The sequence below is a fragment of the Coffea eugenioides genome, chromosome 9 (genome assembly GCF_003713205.1).
Source record: "Coffea eugenioides isolate CCC68of chromosome 9, Ceug_1.0, whole genome shotgun sequence".
NCBI classification, from domain to species: domain Eukaryota; kingdom Viridiplantae; phylum Streptophyta; class Magnoliopsida; order Gentianales; family Rubiaceae; genus Coffea; species Coffea eugenioides.
Genome location: NC_040043.1, coordinates 975,088 through 993,752, shown reverse-complemented (window position 1 = coordinate 993,752; position 18,665 = coordinate 975,088). Strand labels below are relative to the sequence as shown.

The 18,665-nt window shown below is 35.4% G+C and overlaps 1 protein-coding gene across 1 annotated transcript in view; it reads right to left on the bottom strand.

Annotated features, from left to right (window-relative positions):
* Positions 1-16,383: 16,383 nt before the first annotated feature.
* The window catches only part of LOC113783198 (3-epi-6-deoxocathasterone 23-monooxygenase CYP90C1-like), a 6,796-nt gene continuing 4,514 nt past the window's right edge, over positions 16,384-18,665 (bottom strand). Inside the window, exons 2-5 of the mRNA XM_027329270.1 lie at positions 18,199-18,529; positions 17,931-18,080; positions 17,428-17,721; positions 16,384-16,485 (exon numbers count right to left, since the gene is read on the bottom strand). Of these exons, the coding sequence (XP_027185071.1) occupies positions 16,384-16,485; positions 17,428-17,721; positions 17,931-18,080; positions 18,199-18,529 (877 nt within the window). The remainder of the gene's footprint in view (positions 16,486-17,427; positions 17,722-17,930; positions 18,081-18,198; positions 18,530-18,665) is intronic.

The following is an 18,665-nucleotide window of genomic DNA, read 5'->3' as shown; positions in this document are numbered from 1 at the left end:
AAAACACCATGCTTTAGTACATTGTTTACATATATTACCTTACTCAATTTCTTCTTTTTTTTCAGTTTTTCTCCTTTCTTTATCACTTGGTATTTTAAAAATGGGCAAGATATAATATTAGAGTAATATGTTTTGGGTTCTTTCGAACATTTGAGTTACTATTGCGCTAAATTTAGTTATTCAAGAACCTTCTAGTAATTTGTAATATATTCCTTGATTTTCATAAATTTCATCTGTGCCATACCCATATGCATATCCTCAATCAAAAGAAATATTAGTCAAACCACGCTTGAATACTATGATTAGGCATTTTATACATATCCAAAGAACACCATCGTCGTAAAAGATTAAAAAACAAATTTGGAAAGCAGCCAATAATTACCTATTACCATAATTTTTACAAAATATACAACATTACTCACTCTTTTCATAACAAATCCTCTAAAAATGCTTACAATGGGGAATTGGCTAACTACTTTTGCACCATAATAAATAAACAAATCAAGTTCTACTCAACTAATTTCAAGCTTTAAAAACAAACACATATAATCCTAGACTTTTTAATAATGAATTAATGGAAAACTACATGTAGAATTATGTGAATTACACGATGAATAAGCATAATCATAAAACTGATCAATATTAAGGCAAGTAAAGATCGATTACTAAAATACATTCAAATAATAACAAGATAATTAACAGAAATAGAACTCAAAAATAACAAATAAGCACTGATTTATGGTTTTGAAATCATAAAAATTGAATTTATCAGGAGAATCATTACCAACGAAAGAACAAGGAGCTGGAGCGAAATGGGAAATGGGAAATGACAGGAAATGGTGATAATAGAGAGTATTTAGATTGCTAAGAGATGAGTGGAAGGAAGAAAAGAAGAGAGAGTCTAAGAGCAAGAGCAAATTGCAGACTAAGAAGTGATGGAAAGGGAAAGAGAATGACGGATGAGAATGTGGAGAGAGGTAGTAACACTATATTTATGTAAGAAACGAGAGGAAAGAATAGAAGGAGTGGAGAAACTGCTAATTCAGAATTATTCCTAACAGTTCCATTTAATAACCATGCCTTGGTACGTTGTTTCCGTATATTATCTTACTCAATTTTTTTTTGTTTTCTGAGTTTTTCTCCTTCCTTTATCACTTGGTATTTTAAAAACGGGCAACCATATAATATATGAGTAATATGTTTTAGGTTCTTTTGAACATTTGACCTACTATGCCGCTAAATTTGGTTTTTCAAGAACCTTCTAGTAATTTGTAATACATTTCTTGTTTTTCATACATTTCATCTGTGCCATACCCATATGCATATCCTGAATCAAAAGAAATATTAGTCATTGCCTTGTCTAACCACCCTTGAATACTATGACTAGACGTTTTACATATAGCCAAAGAACACCACTGTTGTAAAGGATTAAAAAGCAAAATTGAGTGAGACAAAGTAAGTCCTTGTATTCACAACACCTAAAAGAAAAATCTATGGTGGTAGAAGATTTTAAACTTGTAAACACAAAATTTTCATATTTTGCCTTTATTTTCAAATTGCTTTCAATGTTTTATGTCATTGATATTTATGTTATTTTATTTTTCTATTTATTTTTCTTTATTTAACATTAATTTTTTATTAACTTTATAGGGTCTTTTTTACCTGAAAAGAACAAATAGAGAAAACATTTGGATTCATATTTATTTGTCGATCCTAGGTTTATGTTTTTTATTATTTTGTTTTTGAAATTATTTTGGACACAAAAAATTCTCAATTTATCCTTAGACACCTGACATGCAACCTTGAAAACAAATCAAGACTTTAGTTTATTTATGCAAAAACTCAAGGTTATTCAGATTGAGCTATTCCATTCACATGCACTATCAACACTATACCAAATACGGGCAGAAACATCAAATCAAATAGTAATGTGTGATATGGTGTCACTACAGACGCTAGTATGATGTCACTCCCATGCATGGATAGTGTAAGGTAACTTGAATACCAACAGTAATATAAGCACCACGAACAGTGGCAAAAGCACGATCGGTAGGCATAATCATGGTAACGAATTCCTCTCTAACATGGACAATGCAAAGTCACCACATCATCAGTACTAAGGCTGATCTCCAGGTCTAGAGTCCCATGACTTGGACATAAAGAGCTTATATTGTGGTATGGTTTGTCTGTAGACCCAGATTAGCACACTACATACAGTGTAAAATGCCAATAGGACGAGGAAAACAGAAAAAATGATGGGTATCTCCCTTCCTGTTTATTCCAAAAGGTCAGTTATCACAAGGCAAAGGTATGCTATGGAGGTAAGGGCACCACTGTAATCAGCATAAGAGAAGTTACGCTAGCTACTCCATTATTAGAGTGACACCATAAAATATCAGCAACCACAATTCCCATTGTGAATGCAGAACAAACCAATGCGCCTATTGTACAGAAAGACTTGTAAGCTGCATGCTACTCAAATGTGGCTAAACTGCACTTTGCAAGAAAGTTAAAGACCAACACACTAACCGCATAACAACCATCCTACAACTAGGAAATATTACAACTATAATTATTAGCCATTACTGAAAAGATCTGAAAGTAGGTGATAAACATACTTGGTGCCAGAAATTAGCATGATTCAAGGGGTCATGAATTGAAAGAAAGAAATGCAGATGAAGAGACTTTGCAAGCAAAACGTAAATGAAGTTCAAAGTGATGTTAACCAGTTCTTATGTTCAGCATATTCGATCCCTAGAATACTTCATTGAAGCTATGTGACAAGCAATTAGGGGCAGAACTAAAACATACAAATTTCTGGCATACGCCGGTGATAGCATCAAATCCAACTCGATGATACAGCCAAAAAGTATTACATCTACAATTATTACATCTATAATAGCCTGAACAGATTCGGTAGGATTGGACTAATAAGAGTCATTTTACCCATCAATGTTTATCACGTTCACATAACACAACTTTGCCCATTATTATTCAATTTCACAATTTTTTAGCTAATAGGCATCAGAAATAGTATTTAAAATGTACCGAACACCCATAGCTAAATCATGAAGCGCTAAGGCACTTTTATACATAGTAACATAGATTACCTTTCTTCACCAGTGGTAAACCCTCTGCACATATATCCGACTGGCAAGCAATACAGTCAAAATTAGGTTCCATAGCATAAATCCAAATCCTCGAGGAGAAGCAGCATCCCAGGAAACTCCATCACTGGCAACAGGGATATCCAAAGACATTTCCATAGTAGCTCGATCACTTGGGTGTGCGATTCCACAGCCATACCCTGCTGGCCTAGCTGGAGCAGCTTGATTGCTAGAGTCTACATCTCAATGGCCACACCCTAGTATTTGACTATGCTCATGCCCTGCCATGGTACCTATGTAGTAAAAACAACATAATTACTTTTTATCTCTAATATTAACATTGAGGCAAACAATAATAGAATGGGGCATTGATGAACTATATGCAACACTAAGGGATAGGGGACAGGCATACCCAATTAATCATCAGTAGAATGAATTTCACCGTATAATCATGAAACCTTATAAAAAATCAATGCAAAAATAGATGACTAAAATACATCCCATAGTAATAATATAATTGATGGAATACAACTTAAAAATGAAGAATATGCACCAATTTAGGGTTTCAAATAAAAAAATTGAAGTTATTGGTTGAATTATGACCTACAAAGATGCAAGGAGCGACAGCGAAGCGGGAAAAGAATGAATTTCGCCGTATAATCATGAAACCGTATCAAATATCAACTAAAGCAAAGATGACAAAATTACGTTCTAGAATGATAATATAATTGATATAATACAACTCGATAATGAAGAATATACATCGATTTAGGGTTTCAAATAAAAAAAATTGAATTTACTACTTGAATTATTACCTATGAAGCAGCAAGAAGTAGCAACCAAATAGAAAATGAGGGGAAATGATGACTGTGAAGAGTATTTAGTCTACCTAACAAGTGAGCGAGAGATGAACAGGAGGGAGAGAGAGAAAGTTAGATAGGAAATAGAAAAGAAAGCATAATAGATTGAGGAAGCGGAAGATGATGAGAGCGTGAAGCAAAGACTCTGCTCTGCTAGTGTTTATGTAAGAAACAAGCAGGAATTGTCAAAGTTGAGAAACAGCTGGTACGATAATAAGGAAAATTTGCCAAATTAGTCCTTGACAGTTTTGGAAAATTTTTTTTAGTTCCTTACATTTAAAATCAACCAAAATAGTACGTTATGTATAAAAATTTTGTACTTTAGGTCCCAACACTCATTTTTTCTTAGTTTTGCTGCCAAAAACGCAATACTATCTCATATATTCATAATTTTAGGGCAAAAAAACCCACGCGTATCCTTAGCTACTATTTCAAGTAACTAAAATCAATTGAAAAACTAGTTACTTTCATACAAAATAAAAACCTATCTGAAAGAAATTAAGCTAATTTCCTAACAATCGAAGCCATCATCAAGGGAAGAATTTAAATCACAAGACTATCAAACTAAAGCTGGAATCATATGATCAAGGTCATGATAATGCAGTATTAAAGATGAAGATTGTCAAGCTGATTTGGAGTTTTACCTAGTTGGCATTCTAAAATGTCATGGATGTAGTGGAAAATGCCCCTGCCGTGTTGAAGGCAAGGGTGTTTAGAGAACAAGGAGGACAAATAATTGAGAAGATGAGAGCTCTCGGGGCAGAAGTTGTTTTTGAGTAAACTATTACTCTTTAATGTGTACCTTAACTTGGTGTTTTTTTGCTTAATAGTTTTGCGACAGATGTTTTGAGTTGCTGTAGAATTGGAAGTTTTAGTTGTATAAGCGTCTCCATTGGAAGATGTGCAAAATCAGTCATTGTGTGTATATACAATTTGCATCATTGTTAACTATATTAAGTATTATTTCACCGGTGATTTGTTGACTTATTTTTTTATTTTGACAATTTCTGGAATTTTGATTCTATCAACACAAACTTGACAGGTGTCGTGCCTGTGCAATAATAAAAACCTAACTACCACCAAAAGCAGTCAACAATCAATTCCAGATATTGGAGCAGGGACTCTGAATGTGCAATGGGTTACTTGATTCACCTTGGTTCCGGAGAGTTTGTTTAATCTGATATACCAGAATTGACTAGCTGACAGAAAATTATTAACTCGTAGACAGTGGCAAGTAGGGTCGAATCCACAGGGACTGGGATTATTCGTTTCTGCTAGAATTCAGAATAAGGGGGGGTTTTGGAAAATATAAAATAACTAATTAACCAACTAATGAAACAACTAATAGAAATAAACAGGAATTAATCAATAACCAATACGACTCTAGTCAAAGGTGCAACTTTTCAGACACGGTCTATTCAACTGATCATCGATGCAATGATAATTCAGCTACTCATTAATAGATTGATTATAGTTGTCATACACGCGTTAAACAACCAGGCTTTTCTTACTTTTTCGATAATCAAGGTACGACCATTAACTATTTTCCAAACCAAGAAATAACCCTAAGTACGACCATAGAATTTAATTTTTCGATTGCAATAAGAATTAGAAAAGCCCAACCCTAACTAACAAACACGCTACGAGGGTTCATCTAAGTTAGATCATACGTTTCCCTAACATGAAATCAATCACGCTAGTTGCTAGTGGTATTAATCAATTGAATAATTACGGATTTAATTAATTAATCTGACAGTAGATTATTAGGTTAATTCGAATATCGGACCATTGACATTCAAATAACATAACAATCATAAGAAGTTAAATCAGAAAACGTACAAATACCAATGAATAAAAAAAATAAATAAAATAATTCGATCTCACAGATATTTGAAACCGCGTTTTCAAGTTAACCCTTGACTAGAAAAGAAGACTTAGCTATGCATCCTCAAGGGAAATCTGCAGGATTCCATTGATAACAATTACATATGATTTTTCCTCTAAAACTAACGAAAAGGCCAGGAGCAGAGCCCCCCAAGCAAGTAACGGCCGTGTGTTGTACTTCAAAAAAGTTCCTCTCGAATTTGTTGCTGGCCAACTCCTAATCACACGGGAATCTCGCTTTTTTTATTCCTTGTTTCCTACTTAACCTCAACTACTAGTAACAAGATATGTTCCTCAAAATATAAAAAGGAAACTACTAAAAATAATATTCCAAGATAAGACTAATAATGAAAATTAAAATCTTCAAAATCTTTTTCCAATACTGCCTTGAATTTGATTCGGACTTGAAAACCGGTTCCAAACGTGCCACCATCAAATTAATTGAAAAATTGCCCCTTTTTGTCACGTTTTGCTCAGTTTCCTACAATTAGCACCATTAACCAAATATAAGTAGAATCCGACAATTAAAACAATATTTGGTTAAAATCAAGGGAAGAATAAATATAAATTTGCAATAAATTATGACCTATCAAAACTATATATTTATATATTGGGTAAATTACATATAACCCCCATGTGATTTCGTCTATTACTATTTGACTCCCCTAACGTTTCAAAATGTTCATTTCACCCCCTTATAGTTTTTTGTGAAGTGGAAACTTGATGGAAAATAACCTATATAATGTTGTTAATTAAAATACCAATAGTGCCTTTACTTAAATGTTAAATCAATCAGCAACTTAACTATCTTGTATACAAGTATAGGAGAATTATGTGACGTCCCCGCTTCGCCCAAGGGCGAACCCTAGGGTATCGGCGGGACACTGCCTAGCTCGCGCCAGAACTCGAAACACAAAGCTAATAAAACTATATTAAACCAAAAGAGTACTATTCACAATATATTTAACGCCAAAAGAGTTCTATTTACATCTTCAAAAGTATCTATTCAGACCACCATATTACATTATAATAACAATCAGCAGAAGGTGGACCCTAAGGAGGGTCCTTATACAAACCACCAAAACAAAAACAAACATCTTAAACGTCTAACTAAGACAAGCACACCTAACTATACTAGTGAAGGTGCCCAAGAATATCCCCGCGTCGTCCCCTGCTAAGGAAAACAAAGGAAATTAGGTAAGCTATATGCTCAGTAAGTAAACAGGGATAAAAAAGTAAATTACACATAAATACGAACAATTATGCCACAAAATGTCAAAACAAAAGTACAAAATAACAACACAAATGAAGGATACAGGTTGGCTCCAAAGCCAAATCGTATGCCACGTGTGATCTCCTGTCGACACTCCGTCGACCACAAATAATGGTCCGTAGAACTCCACTTGTACTCCCACCGTACATCTTACCACCCTCACTGGCCAGTCACCTCACAAACTTGCTCGAGCGAACGAAATTGAGCTTGGTTCACAAGCTCGGGTCACAAATTTGGTTCACATACTCGGTGAACCGGATTCACAAACTTGGTGATCTCAGATTAGGTTGGACTGATTTCGACCAAACCCTAACCGGTTCGAATAGTCCATCTAGGTCTTGAGATCGGGCCCCAAACTCACGAACTTCACAAAATTACCCAAAAGTCACCTCGAGCTACAAGCTCAAAGGGTTAGTTCCAAAATAGTTCATATACATATGCCATATACAAATATGCGTGCAAATTAGGGTTAGGTCGAGTGCGATAAAATACACTCTCGCCTAGGTACCCTTTTTATACATACCAAAACACATCAGCAAGTAACACGTAAGAATGGCCTGAATACTTACCCAAAACACAAAAGTAGTACAAGAGCAGAAATCACTTCGTGCGTGTTAGCTAGGAGTAGGCCCCACCAGTTCCGCCTAACTCACCACGGTCTGAAATAGAAGATTGCATCACATTACATCACAAACTGCCACTAACAAGCCCAAAACAAGCAAAACGGCAAAATCGGCATATGCAAGTGTGGAAACGGCAAAATGGACACACGCAAGTGCGGAAACGGCAAACGGAAACGGCCAAATCTGCCATCTCAAACCGTTTTGATCAAAAGTTAGGCTAGGAATATCGAATCAAGGTGGGTGAGACACCGTTTCGAAGCTACGAGAAAGGGCTACAACTTTTATTTAAACATTTTAACCCAGATCTCAATAGATATTGGTCAAAAATGCACAAAATAGTTCCAGCCATTTCATTTCGGTTTACCAAACAGGCCCTGTTTGAAAGACCGTAACTCACGGCTCAGAAATCGAAATCAAGAAATTCTAGAGGCGTTAGAAAGTTCATTCATACGGCTATAACTTTCATGTTTAGACCAAAAGCTGAATCAATACGGAGCATGGGGAAAAACGGGTTCAAACGTCCCTGTCAGAACTGTCCAAATTCGAAGGCAGTTCTGACAACCGATCTTGTTTTGGTCATAACTGGAGCTACAGAACTCGGATTTAGATGCACTTTATACCGTTTCGAAGCTAAGACCAAGATCTACATTTCTTATGAAGGGATCAACACCCAGTTCGCATGTTATCAAGACGGACAAAACATGGTCAGAGGCAAAACCCAGAACGTAGCAAAATCCTGGGTTTAGAACAGAAGTGAAGGTTTTGGCAATAACTTAGGATCTACTGATCAGATTGGGCTGAAATTTTGCAGGCACAACAAGGACTTAATTGTTTAATAGACCCTGAGGACACGTATTTTTGTAAACCCTGCATTTATGATTCACGAACAAAGGTATCAATTTCGAGGACGAAATTGTTCTAAGTGGGAGAGGTTGTGAGGCCCCAGTCCGTTCTTAAGTTTGATATTAGGTTATATTCATTATCTGTGCGGTAACATTAGGTTTTGGGACTAATTCGAAAACCCTAAGTTGGGGTTAGGATTGAAACCCTAGTTTTTGTATTACTTATAAGTTTGAGGGGTGATTAAAGCTAGTTATGCTAGTGTGTGTGTTTTAGTACTCTTTTGGTTTAATATAGTTTTATTAGCTTTGTGTTTCGAGTCCTGGCGCGAGTTAGGCAGGCGTCCCGCCGATACCCTAGGGTTCGCCCTTGGGAGAAGCGGGGGCGTCACAAATTACATGGATAAATGCAAAAATTACAAGAGGTAAAGTAGATATTTATACAAATCATAAAAGAGTTATATCAAAATTAAGATTTTATCACACGCACTTTTAAAGTGCATTTAATATAAACGTCGTAATTGATTGTGCTTTCCATCTATTTTTCATTTTACATAAAACCATAGGAGGATTATGTGGCTATTTTGAAATCTTAGATGAGGTCATCTAGCATTATGTAAAATCACAGGAAGTTGTAAGTAATTTACCCATAAATATTTGTAATCAATTTGTTGTTTCCTTTTTCTAGTAACGATAACTTTTGTTGATTATAATATGGAAAATTCTACTTTTTCATTTTCCATTATGTTATGTAAAGGTGCAACCACCAAAAAAAAAAAAAAAAAAGCAGTGGTGAACGGTCAGTCATTTACAAAAATTTAGTTCGACTTTAACATTTTTGAGGTATCTACTTGGTTACCCGATAGAAAATGTCAATTTGTCAGTATGTTCTTTTGTTTTGCAAACGAAAGAGCGACGGCAGATAAGAGAAATTGATTAAAACAAGTTCAAAAAAAAAAGAATTTGATTAATCTATTGCCCTCCCCCCCCCGGGGTTTAGTTTTAATCTTCATTTCTAAACACTTTACTCATTAAAGTATGAAGTTTATTGCATTTTAATCCTTAGATTTTGTGCATTACTTGCCAATGATTTGATTAGTTTTGACAATTCCGTGAGATTATATTTCATAACTCTAAGGAAAAGTGTCCAAATTTGAACCTAAGAAAGTTTACAGCATCTAATTAATCATCAGCAAGTTTAACGCATCTAATCAATGAGATATATGGTTGAATAGTAGTATCGGCATTCACTTGAACGGTGTCCTTTAACGTGCATGGCGGCACCCAAGAAGTGTTAACAAGAAAATATCGTGCAGTGGAAGACATTAAAAATTTTCAAACGAAACAAATAGAATTTGGCAATAAAGAAATTTTTTTACTTAGAACTAATTTCCGCAATCACAGACATGTGGACCCCCTTCCCAAACATTCAAGAACATAGTTTACAAATTCCAAACCTATACCATCTATAATAACCAATATAAGCAAGGAAACAAGATTACTTTTGGACTCAGCTAACGTATTAATTATCAAACAATTCTAAACCAGCTACGGCACTCAAAACTTTAGAACCTAACTAACTAATATAGTAACTAATTGATAATGTCCCAAGTATGCTGCTTGGTTTTAAACATGCCAACACGCAATGCCACTAGTTGCTCTACTACTTGTTTAATACCCACACTAAGGCTTGCTTGATAATCCAGTTCAGTACTTAAATTTAATGGATTCAGATTTTAACATATTCAGAACGTTTGATAATCAAAAATTGAACATCTGAATTAATTAAGTGACACTGAATTTTCTAGACAAAATTTGCCCCCAAAGTTAAGTGATAAACTATTCACTTATCACTCAATCTAATATGTAATCAAATGTATTAGATTTAGGGTTTGTTTGATAACATGAAAAAGTGCTGAAATTGAATCTTTTCAGATATTCAGATGTTTTGAACGTTTGATAAATGAAAATCCATCTGCTGAACTTGTTAAGTAGCGCTGAACTTGTATGTATTTTTTTCAGCACAAGAATCCTAACTGAATGTTTAATTCTAATAAGAATCAATAGGATTACTTCAACTATCTCATCTTATCTACCAAATCTACCCTTGTTTGTTAATTATATTCAAAATTCTTATCTAATAAAATAACACGATATTTTCTATCTAACGGTTTTCTGTGTCTATTTTCTCCCTTTTTAATGACTTTCATTTTTTCTCCATATTCCTCATATTATATATTTCATCTTTTATATTAATTTATTTTAAAAATAAATATTGTCATTTTCATACCTAAAAATTTTAAACTAATTAAATCATAGGCTCTATTTTTTTTTGAATGAAAAGATATAAGGGCAAAATTATCAAATTAAATTTTTTAAACATTCAGTTATAAATATTTATCAAACAGTATAAATAGGTTTAGCATTAAAATTCAGAAATTCATATATATCTTTTAAGTGTTTAAAATTCAGCAAATTAATTGTTTCAAAATTCAGATTTCAGAATTCAGATTCAATTTTATCAAATGGAACCTTAATATTTAACAATTCAATAATTTAAAGGATTCAAATTTCAAATTTTAGATTTCAGATTTCAGTTTTATCAAACGCAAGAGCCTATTTGATAACCCAATTTAGCACTTAAACTTAATGGATTCAGATCTTAATATATGTAGATATGTTTGATAACTAAAAATTGAATACCTTTATGAATTAAATGGCACTGAATTTTTAGACAAGATTTGCTCAAAAAAATAAGTGACGAACTATTCACTTATGACTTAATATGATATGCATTCAAGTGTATCATATTGAGGTCTTGTTTGATAATCTAATTCAATAATTAAATTTAATGGATTCAGATCTTAACATGTTTAGACATGTTTGATAACCAAAAATTTAACATTTGAATTAATTAAGTGACACTGAAGTTTTTACGCAAAACTCGCTCCTTAAAATAAGTGATAAGTTATTCAATTATCACTTAAAATGATAACCACTCAAATATATAAAATTTAATAAATAACAATTTAATAATTTAATGGATTCAGGTTTCAGATTTTAGATTTCAGTTTTCAAGTTTCAGTTTTATCAAATGCAAGTTTGGTACTTAACAATTTAATAATTTAATAGATTTAGACTTTAAATTTTATCAAACGCACCTTAAGACTTTCAAATGTATTCATATCTTGAATAATTAACATTAACCCCATAGTTTGTTCGTCAAGTTAGACCCTATTTGATAACTTAATTCAGCACTTAAATTTAATAGGTTCAGATCTTAAAATGTTCAAATGTGTTTGATAATTAAAAATTTAACGTCTGAATTAATTAAGTAGTACTGAATTTTTTAGTCAAAACTTGCCCTCAAAAATAAGTGATAAACTATTCACTTATCACTGAATGTGATATACACTTAAATGTATATGATTTAATACTTAAAAATTCAATAATTTAATGAATTTAGATTTCAAATTTCAGTTTTCAAACAATGGCGCCAAAATAGGCATGGAATGACGAAAAACTAAGGGTAAAATACACGGAACCCCCCTATGGTTTCACGAAAAGACACGAAACCCCCTATCGTTTAAAAACCTCCACATAAACACCCTAACTTTCATAACTAAAGTGGAAATTACCTTTTGAACCGACTGAGTTATCGGCAGCAGGTCAAATACTCTCGTCTAACCCGTGGCTTGCTAAATTAGTAGGAATTGACAATCCAATGTATATCCAGAAACGAAACGTAAGCTTGAAAGCTTTGCCTTGAACTTTGAATCAAAAGCACTCTAAGTGTACACGGAAACCTTTGACAGGACTCGGAAGAAAAAAATCAAACTGGAACTTGATATACCAAATGCAGACCTTCCCCATTGATATAGCTAGGAGCTAGCTAAGCCAGTTGAACCATTAATATTTGTTGAGGCGATTTCAGTCTTACCTTAAACGTAGAACCAAGTACTACATTAATCACTCCTAAGTCAGTCCCCTCCCCTCCAATACAAGAATATCCACAAACAAGAAGAAGGAGATAATGGCGGCAGCTGCAATATCCACCACCACCACAACCAAGTACTACATTAATCACTCCTAAGTCAGTCCCCTCCCCTCCAATACAAGAATATCCACAAACAAGAAGAAGGAGATAATGGCGGCAGCTGCAATATCCACCACCACCACAGCTTCATCAATGCTTCATCAGTTGGAGTGCAACATGGACGTGGACAAACTCACTTGTGAATTCTTCTCCATCCTCGAAAACAAGTTCCTTTTTGGGTACGACGATCCCAAGTTCGTTTCCCACCTCCCCAAAATTAATACTACTCCTCCTGCTACTGCTGCCGCTGCTGCTGCTGCTTCTCCCCACAGCACCAAGCACTTCCCAGGCGGCCGCGGCAAAGTCCGAATCCTCTCCATTGATGCTGGTGGCTCCACCGACGGCGTTCTTGCTGCCAAGTCTCTGGCACACCTGGAGGCCACCCTCCGCCGCAAATCCGGAAACCCAAATGCCCGCGTTGCTGACTTCTTCGACGTCGCCGCCAGCGCCGGCGCAGGAGGCATCCTCGCCGCTCTGCTCTTTACCCGGGGGAAGGATGGAAGGACCCTGTTCACCGCCAGGGGGCATGTTGAAAATGGAGACGGTGGTTAAACTACTAGCCGGGAAATTATTCTGTTTAAGGGATGACATATCAAATCCACCAGCTGGCAGGGAGGAAGCAAATTTACCAGAATTGCTCCGGCGAGCAGTCCAATTAGGGGAGAGAGCATCGTCAGTGAACTCTGAGACCGTGGGAGCGACAAACTCGGAGGGATTGTAGCTGCCGACGGGGATAGAGTCGCGAGCGGCCCGCATAGGGGAGAGCGGGGCAGCAGGAGAGAAATGGGGTATTTTGGGTATTTGACTTGCAGCCGGTAACTTAGCCGGTTATAGGTCTATTTTCACTTTAGTTATGGAGTTTAGGGCGTTTATGTGTATGTTTCTAAACGATAGGGGGGTTTCGTGTCTTTTCGCGAAACCATAGGGGGGTTCCGTGTATTTTACCCAAAAACTAATTCCAAAAGAGATTAATCATATAAGTGGATGAAGTAACAAACGCTAATTTAGATCTTGAACGGTCAAAAATATCAAAAACAAAAATGACAGCCCGCTACAAGATATTAATCTATGACAATCACATTACATATAATACAAAATTATCACTAATGATACAATCATAAAAGTTTAGACAAATGTGCTAGAACATTTCACTGTGTAAGTGTATTTGTGTTGTTTGTGTTTACTAGAACTTTCCTTTACCTCATATATCTTCCAAAAAAACCATGCCTTGGTACATTGTTTCCGTAAATTAGCTTACTCAATTTTCCTTTTTTTTTTTTTTGAGTTTTCTCCTTTCTTTATCACTTGGTATTTTAAAAATGCGCAAGATATAATATTTGAGCAATATGTTTTGGGTTCTTTTGACCATTTGAGTTACTATTGCGCTAAATTTGGTTTTCCAATCACCTTCTAGTGATTTGTAATATATTCCTTGTTTTTCATAAATTTCATATGTGCCATATTTATATGCATATCCTGAATCAAAAGTATATTAGTCATTGCCTTGTCTAACCACCCTTGAATACTACGATTAGCCGTTTTACACATAGCCAGAGAACACCATTGTCGTAAAGGATTAAAAAGCAAATTTGGAAAGTAGCATATAATTATATGATTACCCTAATTTTTACAAAATATTGACAGGTGCCGAACCTGTGCAATAATAAATACCTACTCGAGGAAAATACAGATTTTGTATATAGCGGTGAGTAGGGTCGAATCCACAGGGATTGGGGATAATTCGTTTCTTCTAGAGTCCAAAGTATGGGGGGTTTTGGATTAAGTGCTAACTAAATAAATTAACTGCAGAAACTAATTGATTAAGAGGAATAATTAAGGGAAAACTCTAGCCAAGGGTTCACTTCAGAAATGGTTCAGGCACTGATCATTGATTCACAGATAATTCCAACATTTAGTAATAGATTAGTTATAGTTGTCATGCACGCGATAAACAACCAACCCTTCCTTAATTTCTCGATAGCTAAGGTACGACCGTTAGCTATTTCTCTAACCCAAAAATAACCCTAGGTACGACCGTAGGATTTAATTTCTAGATTGCATTAATAATTAGAAAGGCCCAATCCTAACCAACAAACACGCTACGAGGGTTTGTTTAAACTAGATCATATGCTCCCCTGACATAAACCCAATTACGCCAGTTGCTACTAAGATAGAGATAACGAACAATTACGGATTCAATTACCTCTATTTAGCAAAATAGCCTATATGAAGAATTAATTATTGCGCACTAATCAATCATACATAAGGACTATAACAATTAAAAACAGGAAACACATAAATACCAATAAATGAGGAAACGATTAAAATAATTTCGATCTCACAGTAATTGTTGAACCAAGTCTTCAGTTGTCCCCTTGACTAGAATTAAGAGGTTAGTCCTCCATTAATGGAGAACAACCATGCCAAAGAGCTAAGAGAAGAAAAACTAAAACTATGCTAAAAGCCTAAACTAAAACTATTGATTGATAAGAGTTCTCTGTACGTTTGTCTCCTTTTTAAAGCCAACAATGACTAAAGCTTCTTATCCCTGTGGTCCCCTGCTGAAATTGAGAATCAAACCAAAAGTGGGGCTCTACCGAATTCCTTGCTTTTAGTTTCCTATTGCCCGTAGGACTCCAATCTCCTAATCAGCAAAGGAAATGCAATCTCTTTGTAGCACCATGTGGGTCCGGTTGTTTGAAATCTCAATTATCTCCAAAAAGTCCCGCATTTTTGTAGTTTTCTGTTTCACTTCCTGAAATTGAGTCCAATACCAAATATAAGTAAATATTAATAATTAAAACAATATTTGGCAAGGATAAAGGGGAAAATTAACAATAAAATAACCAACAATTAACACCCTATCAATTCCCCCCACACCTGAACCATGCTTGCCCTCAAGCATGAGAACAACAATTGAACACCGAAATTTAATAATGGCTATTGCTCCAACTACCGTATTGCCAAGGTACCCAGAAAAACATATATCAAGCATCATAGGTTAAAATCAAAGAAAAATCACCCTGTTAGCTTCCCAATCACCAACTCCTCCAATTTAAAGCAAACTAATCTAAGGAAAAGGAATGGTTGCTCACATCTATCAGTAAATGGTCCAGCTATTAACCAAAATCTCGACATTAAGATCACAAACCGGCAAGCTGACTTATTCACATACTAACACAATCTTTACTTCACTTCTTTTTCCCTTTTATTTTTTTATTTTTTTTTTTGAATAACAAAAGACTTAGTCTATAGCCCTTAGAGCCTTTTGACGCGAACTCCAACATTTGCCAGATGGAGGAGCCCGGTTACTCAGCTCCAATCGCTACGGGACCACGCACTTATAGCAACTACTACCTTTTGACGCGAAAATCGACACTTTAGGTGAAGATTCCCGGTTACTCAGTAGTAATCACTAGTGGAGTACAGTCAACTCTTATTTATACCCATATAGCACAATAACTAAAAATAACACAAAAATAACAGCAGCCAGCCTCAAATTTCCAAACATGGAGAACTAAAATTAATAACTGGACCAATTCACATAAAAAAATGCCAACTATCATTCCCTATGCTTAGAAAAGTTAACCAAAAATTGGAAAAGTCAAGCAATTACCGATATTTACCAGAGAGAGTTGAAAAGGTTTCCCCATTCTTCATTTTGGGGGGTCTAGACTCTATTGGTTACATAGTACAGCGACTCAGCAACGTACATTCTGGGTAAATGGGAGCGAGACATAATCAGTCCAATAATATTCATCACCCGACTTAGCCTTTTGCCGCTTCAGTTCCATGTTCTCCTCCTGCCCAAGTGATAAGAGGTTACAACTTACAAGAAGTACACACTATTTGAATTTGGAAAGGAGGCTTTGTTTGATAGAGTGTTATTCCTAAAAATTATTTTGATTAATTATTATAGTATTTTTGTGATGTGATGTATCTAAAATAAAAAGATGATTGATAATGTAAAAAGATGAATTGAAAAATATATTTATAATACGAGCAAAAATTTTTTGAAAAAATTCGCTATCCAAACATATTTTAGTTGTAAGAAACTTGTAGTAGTACCCGGAAAGAAAGAAGGAAATCTTGAAAGAAATTTGTAGTAGTACGGTACCTAGACCGAAAGAAGGCTGACACCGACCGAAAGAAGGCTGACACCCAAAAAGAAAGAAAGAAGGCTCCCCTCAAAAAAAAAAGAAAAAATAGCTAGTGAAAAAAGCCACCACTTTTTTTTTTTCAAAAAAAAAAGTCACTACTTGACGGACAAAAATAATAGTATAAAATAGTAAGGAAAAAAAAAGGAGCTTAGTGTTTAAAAAAATATATAAGGTAAAAAAATAATTAAAAATTATGCTCACAAAAAATGGTTTAAGAATTTTTCTAAAGGAAAAAAAAATCCAAAGAAGGTACGTAGTTGTTAGATTGGTCCACCGGCTGACAGCCGTTCAATCCAAATCGTACGGCTAGAATAAGTCCAAACAGACCACGGTGGGGCCGACGAGCATCTCCCCACGTGTGGGCGCTCGTGTGTCTGATTGAAAATGACTTTTGAAAGTCAATCCTGTACGACAATCATAAAGTGAAGTTGACATCCAATGGCCCACTAGAAGCTCGTGGATCTAGTTGATCCCAGCCGTAGGATTACCCAGAACCTCATCCTATCCGTCGATTGAAAAAACAATTGAAAAATCCATGCTACCGCCAGCCACGGTACAAAGAAAAAATCTAGTACTGCTACATACCAGCAATCGGGCTAGCACGACGGGGCTGTCACTTAAGAACTTGACTGCTAGCGTCAGAGCCGTCGGAACAGTCTCTTCACCGGGGATCATCAACTCTATGAGGTTCTCACCTATCGAATCCAACGGCAGCCGTGGCTGAGCCTCCTCTGCTGCTGATGATGATTCAAATGCGTCGCGCAATAATACATCAATTACGTCATTCAGCAACCCATTCGTTCCTTGTTTTTCTTCCAAAGCAGCCATCTTTCTTTGCTGTATTATGCTTCTCACCACCTTCAACATCCTTTCTTTAGCCTGCATGGATCCTAATAATATTCATGTGCAAACCCTACCAATGACTAAGTTCAACAACTAATTTTTTTATTAAAAAAAAAAAAAAAATTCTATGAATGGTCAAATATACTGCGTTGCGTTATATATTTCCAACGTAGATAATTAAACCGTTGGAAATATTAATTAGATGGATGCATGCATGCAATTGCATATATAGGATGTGTTTGTACCTTCAAAGATTTGTACAACCTCGTTCCAGGAAGTTTAATGGGCAAAGAAATCAAGCCTTTGCAGTATTCTTCAAATTCCCTTCTCAACAAATTCAAATCTTCACCCCGGCCGACGCTCATCAAAGTTTTTACCATGACTTCAAATGCAATCTGAAACATTAACCATGGTTTATTTAATCATCCTCAAGTACAATAATTGTTTAAAAAAACAGGTACCTCTGTCTTTGTGCGCGATAGTGAGGATTCAAAAAAAAAAGACAAAAGATACCTTCCTGCTTTCTTCTTGGAGGTAAATTCGTCGGTCTTGTTTTTCCATCCAGGATGAGAAGACATGTCGAACGGATTCTTCTATGTCTCGAGTGATTTGAGCCTTGAACTGGGGTGACCTCAGGAAGCCTCCGATGAGCGCATGCAACCTTTTCTGCAGAGGTCCATTAATGTGCAATATCGAATACTTGCCCAGCAGTTCGGAGATGGATTTTGGATAATGAGGAATGAAAGCGTTCCCTTGATTCTGCAGAACAACCTTGTTCACCTCGGGGTCTGTTGACACGATTATGGCTTTGCCCAAGATATGTGTTCTGAACACCTTCCCGTACCTGGTCACACCGGTGTGTTTGGATACGTCATATATATATATATATATTTTTATTTATATCACACCGGTGGTTTCTATCACGAATACGTTATTTTTTTGTTTAAATTATTTTATTTACATTCTATATATATCACATC